The sequence below is a fragment of the Sphaeramia orbicularis genome, chromosome 6, assembly GCF_902148855.1.
Source record: "Sphaeramia orbicularis chromosome 6, fSphaOr1.1, whole genome shotgun sequence".
In the NCBI taxonomy this organism is placed as follows: Eukaryota; Metazoa; Chordata; class Actinopteri; order Kurtiformes; family Apogonidae; genus Sphaeramia; species Sphaeramia orbicularis.
Genome location: NC_043962.1, coordinates 12,872,334 through 12,882,474, shown reverse-complemented (window position 1 = coordinate 12,882,474; position 10,141 = coordinate 12,872,334). Strand labels below are relative to the sequence as shown.

Here is a 10,141-nt window from a genome sequence, read left to right as displayed (position 1 = left end):
TCTATTCTAATGTAAAATTATAATATGATGTTTGTAATTAAAAAGAGAAAGAAAGAAAGAAAGAAAGAAAGAATATAAAGTCATGTGCAAAGCAGCATGTTGTTTGGCTGTTTTTATTCCATGTAGTGTCATATATCAGCACTAGATAAAACAAATCGTGATAGCTCTTTTAAATCGAAGAAAAGAAAGAAAATCTGTGCATTTAGATAATAATGTAAATATAGTTAACCCTAAAGATTAAAATGCTTTTTTTTTTTTTAAATTTGCAATGATGTCTATTCTAATGTAAAATTATAATATGATGTTTGTAATTAAAAAGGGAACGAAAGAAAGAAAGAAAGAAAGAAAGAAAGAAAGAAAGAAAGAAAGAAAGAAAGAAAGAACACAGTAAAGAATATAAAGTCAAGTGCAAAGCAGGATGTTGTTTGGCTGTTTTTAGTTCATGTAGTGTCATATATCAGCGTCAGATAAAAACAAATCGTGATAGCTTTTGTAAACCGCTTGCATAATTAATATTTCAATAGCACTTCAAGAATAACTGTATTAATATAAATAAAATAACTAATTTCTCAAACATTAGGAGACTGCTATACTTCCCCTCTAAGCAACATATTTATCCCACATGTACAAAAATTTTAATTTACTGATTCAGGTTGCGACAGTCACATATTTAATGTAATCAGCGGGTGAATGAAGGAGATGTAATATTGAGTAAAGAGGCTAAGTGGCGCTAACGTCAGGAACTCCTTCAGCCAATCAGAAGCCGAGCTACTAATGCGTGCAACCTCAAAACTTCACACTTCCGGTGTAGGATTTACATTCAGTCCGTGAAGCCCCGGTCTCAGCTGTAGATGATTAGTAATCATCATTCTGTCCACGCCAGTCTCTGTAAGATGTCCTGTGTAAATACTGATATTAAATGTTAAATTTTTAATATATTTCCACCCCAGTCGCGAGACCATATAGTCCATTCGCGAGAGTCTGTGTTAGGGCACGAGCTTAACTGCCAGTGTTGGCAAATGCGTAACAACATGAGAAAGTTAACGTGTGGATTAACTCTTGTTCGACAGTAAGTGCACGGAATATTGTTATTTTGTGTTAGTAAATAAATGTTACGTGTCTAGACCGAAGTCCAAGAAGCTAATTATACACAAAAAATAACAATACTTTTTTTTTTCTTTTTGCTAGTGGCTTTATGTAAAATATGAGAGCAGACACGTTAAGCTTGTATTTTATTTTTTTTTAACGCTACAACTAGTCTTAAAGTTAGACCATAAATTAAACTAAAGTCAGTTTGCATGAATTTACTTAAAACTTTAGTTATACACGTAGGTGATAACTTAATGAGAAGCATAGTGTGAATTACTGGTAAATAAAATGAGGCCTTGGCGGAGTCAGTGGATAAAATAGACTGTCTGTCGTTAACACAGTTGGATAAGCTCATTACCGTAATAGTGGACAGTCTTAACAAAATGCAAATAAGGAAAGTTTTCTGAAGGGGAACATGGCATGGCTCTGGTTCAGCTTTCTCTGTCCACTTTGTCGATACCTTTGACATTCAGGTCTATTTTTATTTATGCAGTGACTCATAACGACCACCAGGGGTCAGTATTATATGTATGGAAACTTTATTGATCCCTCAATCAAGGCAGCACAGAAGAAAGTGTAGGGTAAAGAAACTGTATGCAGTATGAAGAAAGAGTGCCCAAAAAATCAAAAATATAATAGTACTTTGTAGGCCTTATAGATATTTACATAAGTAGTAAAATTGCACAGTATGTCAGACAGTACAGATGGGAGAAAAATCAAAAGAGTTAAACTTTTGTGAATGAACTTGGCCTCATCAATCATTAGAAACGGTTCAATAAAATCAAATTTCTGAGAACTTCTGTGATTCAGCTTTAAACATATTTAACCCTTTCATGCATGTGAATTATGAAAACCTTAGCCTAGATTTTTTTCCTCATTGTTTTTATTCTTCTTTAGGCATGAAAAAACAATGCTATTGAATTTTTTTATTGAACCTTTTTTTTTATGAAGGTTGATTTGTTTCTTTATTGCTTTAACTAAAAAAAAAAAAAATTAAATTAAAAAAAGTGTTTGAATGGAAAAAAAAATTCATGATCCAAAAAATTTATTTTGAACACTTTTTTCTTTGATTGAAAAAGTTTTTTTTTAATTGAAAATATATATTTTTTTGGTTAAAGCAATAAAGAAACAAATCTACCTTCATAATTTTTCATGGAGTTCCAAAAATGTCCAATCCACTGGACACCATGTGTTTAATTTTTGAAGCAAAGAATACAATATCAGAAAGTGATATACTGTGTGAAAACTATAAAATCAAAACATTTTTAATGCAGCTAATCTGATGTTTTCTCACATTTTATCATATTCCCAATTTTTACTAGCAATTGATTTACACTCAAACATGTCACTGCAGATCAGGTTTATCAAAAACAGCAAAGTTACAGTGATGGTGTGAATGTCAGTGTATGGGATGGTGCATGAGCGTCCACTATGTTGGCTGATATGGAACAAAAACAACAAAACCCATGAATATACAAGAGAACAGATGTAGAATAGCTGTCCACTGTAGTGACCACTATGCATGAAAGGGTTAAACATGTGCAATATCAGGTGTTGTTTAGTTGCACTGTTTTCTGTCTTTCAAAAAAGACCTTGATGCCATGTTTGAATTAAAGTGTTGCAGCCATACTTCCTACACCCACATACAACACTATAATTTCAATGTAACAGGGATACAGCAGCTCAGATTAAAAAAAAACTTGACCACAGTTAATCACTTTTGACATGTATATTAAGAAACTGTTTATGTCCTGCAGTGGGGAAACGCAGTACAACAAACTTGGCCTGCTACAAGGTAATAAATGATTTTAAAAATACATTAAGTTTATTTTTTAAATGTAAATTGACTTCTTTTTCTCTCTAAAAGCTCTCTTTTCTGTTTCTCTCTTCCTCCACTTCAGGCCAGGCTATCGACTCACCGTTGTCTGAGACCGGACTGCAGCAGGCGAAGGCTGCAGGACACTACCTCAAAGATGTTAAATTCAGCCATGTCTTTGTCAGTGATATGTTGCGAGCCCAGGAGGTACAGAACAGCCACGTCCCCATTGAAGTTCATTATACAGTCGTGAGAAAAAAGTTTTTGGATACCCTTAAAATTTTACACATTGTCAGATTTTATCATGAAATATTTGCAGAAAGATATTTTTTGTGTTTCAAAAGGAAATTTTTTTTTGGTTTATTATTAACAAGAAAAAATAACAAAACTAAATCCTTGACAGTTTCAACATGTCATACCCTGGATGTGTTTCATTATCTTGCTGAAACATCCAGTTTCGACCTTGACAAAACAGAGCATGTGCACTTCATGTGGGTTTGGAGAATGCAACAATACCAGAAATTTTTTTTTCACCCCTGTACATCTATAGTAGAAAACTGTATCAGAATCTAGAGGGAATGATTTGTACCGTAGTTCATATCTCAGTTGACGGTGTTTTGTTTTCTTCCAGACTGCTGACACAATAATGAAACACAACAGTAGTTGTTTAGGTTTACAAAAGGCCAGTGATCCTTTACTGAAAGAGAAGGTGAGTGACACATCTCTGCCATGTTACTGCCTCTTCTTTAAAGTATACATATTTCTTACCATAATCTGTGTAAATCTAGTCAATCAGCCAGTTTGCACACCACTACTCCGATCATTATCTGATTTCTGGAGTTATCAGATTATTCAAGCAATCATGTAAACAGTATAATCTGATGTTTTATCAAGTAACAGCAGTAATCTGATTATGGGAAATCATATTAATGTAGCTGGATTTCCCCCCTATACTCCAATGTGTTCCTGCATGTATACAGGTTAATCTGATTTATTTAATTCTTTTACATCTGTGCATGTGCAAACACAATTACAATCATAGAAAATGGAAGTCATGTACTCAAAGACAATGACAGGAAGTTTAATTCTACCATCACTATGTATGTACATATTCCAAAAGAAGTGCGATAATGGATTGGAGTGTCTAAACCAGGGCTTTCATGTTTCGTGTTTACATTTCTTAAGTGCATGTAAACACGTCAGATCTGATAATTATTATTATATGATTACTCTGTTATCGGATTTTTATGGTCATATAAACAGGCTCATTGTCTTGCTTTCCAGAGCTTTGGCATAGCAGAGGGAAAGCGGATGCTGGACTTGAAAGAGATGGCCAAGGCAGCTGGTCAGTCGTTTCTAAACTTTACCCCTCCAGAAGGAGAGACCCAAGAGCAGGCAAGTCAACACAGGTGGATTAGAAAGCATCTGTGATTTTGTTATTTTTTCAAGACAAGTAGAAATTTAATTGTCTGCCAAAGGGGCAATTCAGTGTGCAGTACTAATAACACAAAATGAGAAATACTCATTTAGACAGAATGTAATATAATAAATACAAGAAATAACAAACAGCTGCTAAATGTTTGAGATGAAGCCGATAGAATACAGTTGAAATGTTATGTCATGATCCACAGCAGATAAAAGAAGAGGTAAAAGCAATCAAATAAATGTGACCTATTTGTCAATAAAAGTCTTCAAAACTTTTCTAATATTTATAATTGTTCTTCAGTGTACCTCTGAAACATGGGAATTAGAATAATTTAAATCTTAGGCAGCAAATTTTGTGAAAGCAAAACTTGTGTCAATTCCAAAACTTTTGGCCAGGATTATATATGCATCTAATCCAAAGTTGACCAGGTTCCTATTAGTAAACTATGCTTAATTTTTAACACAATGTCAATCTATGGCTCATTTTCATTCTGGGTGGAAGTACATTGGTCTTGGATAACTATATAATCACAGCCACAGTCATAAAATATAAATCATGCAAGGGAAAGACCAACAACCATCAGAATTAGTAAGAATGTCACAACCACATGAAAAAAAGGAATAAGACTGTAAGAATACAGAATTCAGACCAGTAAAAGAGAATTTCACACCGAAAGATGGCTAGACTTCTGACGGCTAAGATTTTGATTGTATAGTTTGGCACAAGTACTTCTACAATTCCACTGACTGACCATTAATTTTTAATTTAAAAGGACTAGGAATATCTAAAATCACTACAAACTCTTTCTTTGTCACATTTAATTCCAGAAATTTCCGAAACCATTTTAAAAAAATGACTTCGGCCATGGATTATTTCCTTGTCCTTCCACAATTGCTTGGTTTAAACACAGCAGAGCCAACAAAATTCCACTTATTCATTGTCCTAAAGCAATGAATACATACCACCACTAGGGGGCAGAAAACATCCACTCTCTTATTTACTGCCTGACTGTCAAATATAATGTGGTAAAGTCAGGGCCCCTTTGCATCCACATGCTTGCACTTCTTATGTATTTGTCAGAGCCCTTGTTAAGAATCAGGGGATCAAAGTACATGACCCAACAACTGCACAATGTTCGTCACTGGCCCTGATTAAAAAGTCACTGCTTAGGTTTGTGTTATTTGTGTAAGAGCTGTGGGAGGACAGGGGGAGTGTGTGTGGGGGCGTCGGAAGGAAGGATGTTCTATTTAAAAGATACTCCATCAGGCTTCATCCATTAGTTCTTGGCTTGGACGTTAACTTAAGTCCATCCCAGTACGTGACCAGCACGTCGTGGTAGGGGTGATGATGCACATATACAAAGATAGATTTGACGTAAGAAGCAGGCGCCCCAATCAGCACCAGCTATAGAAGCCTCTCCCCTAGTTTTACAAAACAACTAACAGGTTGTTGCATCAGGTTTAGTGTTTCTGATTAACTTTCATGCAGGTGATCAAGAAAAACAAGGTGCCATTTAAGTTATTTTTGCTCTGTTCAGGTGAAGGAGCGGGTCAAAGAGTTCATGGAGAAAATGCTCCAGCAGATTGGGGAAGAACACTGGGATGATAACGGGGAAGATGAAACTTCAAGAGAAACAATTCCTGTGGAGGGAAACGCGGATGATGGGGTTAGGGGTGTCCTGGTCCATGCCCTCGTGGTCACCCATGGAGCCTATATGGTTGTCGCAGTGAAATATTTTGTGGAAGAGTTACATTGTCCCTTACCTCAGGGTTTAGACCGAGCACGTATGTTCTCTCTGAGTCCAAACACAGGTCTGTGTCGGTTTATTCTGACTATAACTAAAGAGGACGGCAGGTTTAAGTTGTCAGGGATCCACTGTGTGTTCATGCACAGAGGGGATCATGTTCAACAGGGAGAGTTTAAGTAGATGTAGCAAGGACGTCACAATAAACAGGTTTAGATACAGATGAAAACTGAAAGGTATGGATGAGAAAACTTGAAAAATACAGGTTATTTTATTTATACAGCACATATTTATTTTTTCTTCTTAATCTGAGTAAATGCATGGTGCACCCATAATAGTGTTCATTAAAATCACAGGATGTTTTTCCCCAGTTCTCAGTAAAGAGTGGACCCTGTGATTTATTTGCACCGACAAAATTACAGTTCCACGAAGATACGGTTGAGATTTCTGAAAACAGTGGCAACTCTAGACAAGCTCTCACAGGGAGGGGACCGTCATCTCCCTCAACATGTTACTGTACATCAGGGGTAACAAATGTACGGCCTGGAGTCCAAAACCAACCAGCCAAAGGGTCCAATCCGGCCCATGGAATGAATTTATGAAATGAAAAAATTACAATGAAGATACTAATAATTGAGGCTGTCAAAATCATTTTAGTTCATTTTGTCTCAAGTTTGTCAGACCAGTGAAGTACTGTCATAAAAACCTATAAATAATGACAACTCCAAGTTTTTCTATTTGTTTTACTGTAAAAATACATGAAAATGTTAACATTTACAAAATTTTCTTTCTCAAAAAAGGTGAATAACCTGAACAAATATGAACAACCTGAAATGTTGTAAGAGAACTAAGTGCAGTTTTAACAATATTCTGCCTGATATTACATGTTTTGTTCCTTTGTAGATGAGCTGTGATCTGTAAGTTGTAATCAGGGTGCTTGCACAGGTCTTGAAAGTCTTAAAAAGTCTGGAATTTTAAAGCGTTGTTTTCCAGACCTTGAAAAGTTTGGGCTTCTATGTGAAAGTTTTAATAAAGTATGGAAAGGTTTCCCTCATTGTCGAATTTTAGAGTATGGTCAAAGGCACATAATCTTGTAAGATAAGAAATACATGAGGAAAACATCTAAAAAACTTGAAATGATTTTTTTCACCGGTTGGTACTAGAATGATTCTACTGAAACTTGTTTGTGGGACATCTGTGTACTTTTGTGATTTTGGTGTTTTGAAAACTTTTCTGTCAAAACATTATTTACTGCGAATTATGCGTTCATTCATTCATTTGAATGAACTCTGCTACACACAATCTCAACCAAAAAAGTTGGCACATAGGTATAAAAGTACATTAAGTCAAGGTTTGAGGGGAAAAAAAGCAGTTTTGAAAAAGTCTGGTATTTTTATTTGGATAAAGAACAAACATCCTGTGCAGTGTACATGTGTAGATGGTAAACTGAGGCATAATACTGCTAAAATTGCTCTTATTTTTCTTAAGAAATTTCAGGTTTTCACTTTTTTTTTTTTTTACATTTTCACAATGTAATTTTAATTTTTCCTACTGTAAAACATAGAGAAAAATTTGGAGTTATTATTTATAGGTTAAGTTATTTTACAGGTCTGACCCACTTGAGATCATAATAGGCTGTATGTGGCCCCTGAACTAAAATGACTTTGACGCCCCTGCTGTATATAATGGAATCCTTTACTCCATTCCACTACTTTGTTTGACTGGAGGCACAACACTTTTCTTGGAACCCGTTCATCAGTTTGTCACCATCATCCTGCATCCAATCCAAACAAATTGATTTTTGTTTGTCACAATATAAGACATATTGGTCGTTGCTTTAGACTGATGTTCTTCAGCAAACTGAAGCTAATTCACTGTTGGCGACAATGCTGACGCATAGTTTCAAAGAAATACTGGTCTTGTATCCTTTTCCATCTTTTGAAGGACTTAGGAAGAATATTTGGAGAGTTCTCTAACGAGAGGTTCTATGTTTAGGGACTGTTTAGGGACTTATGGTGTGGTGTATGTGAGGCATGTTCTTTCCAGTTGAATACACTCAATGGTACAATGTGTTAATTCTTAAATCCTTTCATAAGAAGAATTGGAAAACAAATGAGACAAGTGTTGATTAGCTCGTGTTTTCAAGATGCGTCTTAAAAAGTATTGAATCGTTGTACATTTCCCCTGTTTTTTGCGTTTAACAATAGAATCATGGTAAACATAATTTTCCTTTTTAACAAGAATTTTGCAAAAAAAAAAAAAAAAAAATTCTCAGCAATGCCAAATAAGTAAAAACATATAATGTATCATGTTGTTAATATAATGTTGCTCTTGGACAACTGGGAAATGTGCAAAAAAAAAACCCAAGGGGGAAATCAGGATAAACTTTATCATGCCATATGGAAAATGTGTTTTGGACAACAGTGTTGCACATTGCTGCATTCATATTCAGACACATATTGTAACAAAACACACTCAGTTACAAGATTTTGAAGTCTGCATTATCACAATAATTGGTACCCAGCGCAACAAACTCCACCCCTCACACCTATTGTAGCTTATTTTGGCATGGATCCAGCTGATGTCGTCATGTCTATGCATGTGCTGATGTGATGATGAACCAAATGGATGTTTTCATAGACAAATTGTGCCCATTATAAGTAAATGGGAGAAGAAAAATGATTTTTAAAAAATCATAATTGGAATTTTGACCAACTTTTCCAAAATGTAACCACATCTATTCTGGGTCACTGGCAATCTATAAACCAAATTTGGTATGAATTCAACCAATATTTTTGCTGCTAGAGCGTAAACAAAGAAACAAAACCAAAAACAATACCCCTTTCCTCTCCTTCAGGGGGCGGGGTAATAAATACAGTTAATTGATACAACAAATTAATTTAAAAAGATGGGAGTGATTCCATTCCTTAAAAAGATTCCTTAATTTTCAGTGCCTAGGATAAAAAAATAAATAAAATTTTAAAAAGCAAATTAAAAAAAATAATCAAGTAGTTAGAAGATCAAATACGTGATAGAAGCAATAGTAGAATCAAGAGTAAAAAAATTAATAGTAAGAACAAATCAAGGTACTCTGTAATAAGAGTCTGTGGGGATCTTTTAGGTTGGGGTTACTTTTGATGCCACTGTTTTCACAAATCCCAGTTGTATTTTTGTGTTGTTCGATGCAGTATCAGTTCAGAGGATGTCCACTTTATAATACATTTTAGGACAGGTTCTCTAACACGGCTGCATAGTTTTATTATTTCTATTATAGCTAATATCAAAATCAGAAAGTTATACATGAATCCATATGATGTGCCTCTGTTGAAGATGTGTCAACAGTGTAAAATGATTAATAAATGGAATTGTATGCTGTGTTTTCTGTGTTTACAGTGAGTATCAACCTTAATTTTAGTTATACATGAAGACAAACACATTTATTATTGTATATGACTTTTACATAGGCCTACAGTAATCAATAAAATGAGTGTTAGGTTTAGATGTTTGTGATTTGAGCTACTCTGTTTAACCGCAGGTAAAAAATGTGTTGTAGTTCAGTGTCATCATCCCCTTGTTTCTGTCTGGCTGTTCATTACTATAAATGTGGGCAGTTTTTACTCTAATGAGTGTCTGAGTTTCTATATTTATCATATGAGAGCTCAAACATGTTACGTAGGAAAACAGGGCAAAGCTGCGCCCGTGTTGACTTTTTGGAAATCAGTGACACTTTCAATGTTGTGAATTAACACTTCAGTCAACAAAGAAAACCGCATGCCAAGACTTGGGATGTGCTGTACTGTAGCTGATGTGAACCGTTTGTCCTCCGCAGGTTCTCAGCTCCCATGACTGAGCAAAAAAACGTGTGATAGTGGATAAGATGGATGAAGAATAGGAGGATTTTTTATCTATATACGTCTAATTTACATTTTGTTTCACTAAATTTACAGAACCAGCATTATTATCTTTTTTTTTTTTTTTTTTTTTTTTTATTCATTGGCTTACTTAATAGGGACCATGTATATTTATGAACATTGCTGTATACAAAATACACCCATGTAAATATGCC

General features: G+C 34.8%; 1 protein-coding gene across 2 annotated transcripts; it reads left to right on the top strand.

The window, feature by feature from the left end:
• Positions 1-93: 93 nt before the first annotated feature.
• On the top strand, positions 94-6,849 carry tigara (TP53 induced glycolysis regulatory phosphatase a). 2 transcript variants are annotated; one of them, XM_030137282.1, is made up of 7 exons: positions 94-858; positions 951-1,069; positions 2,847-2,884; positions 2,991-3,112; positions 3,537-3,614; positions 4,190-4,300; positions 5,869-6,849. In XM_030137282.1, the coding sequence occupies exons 2-7, from the start codon at positions 1,020-1,022 to the stop codon at positions 6,256-6,258; spliced, it is 789 nt and encodes a 262-aa protein (XP_029993142.1). In that variant the 5' UTR covers positions 94-858; positions 951-1,019; the 3' UTR covers positions 6,259-6,849. The 2 variants fall into 2 exon arrangements, with proteins under 2 accessions (XP_029993142.1, XP_029993141.1); XM_030137281.1 differs by having other exon boundaries at positions 94-1,069.
• Positions 6,850-10,141: the final 3,292 nt, after the last annotated feature.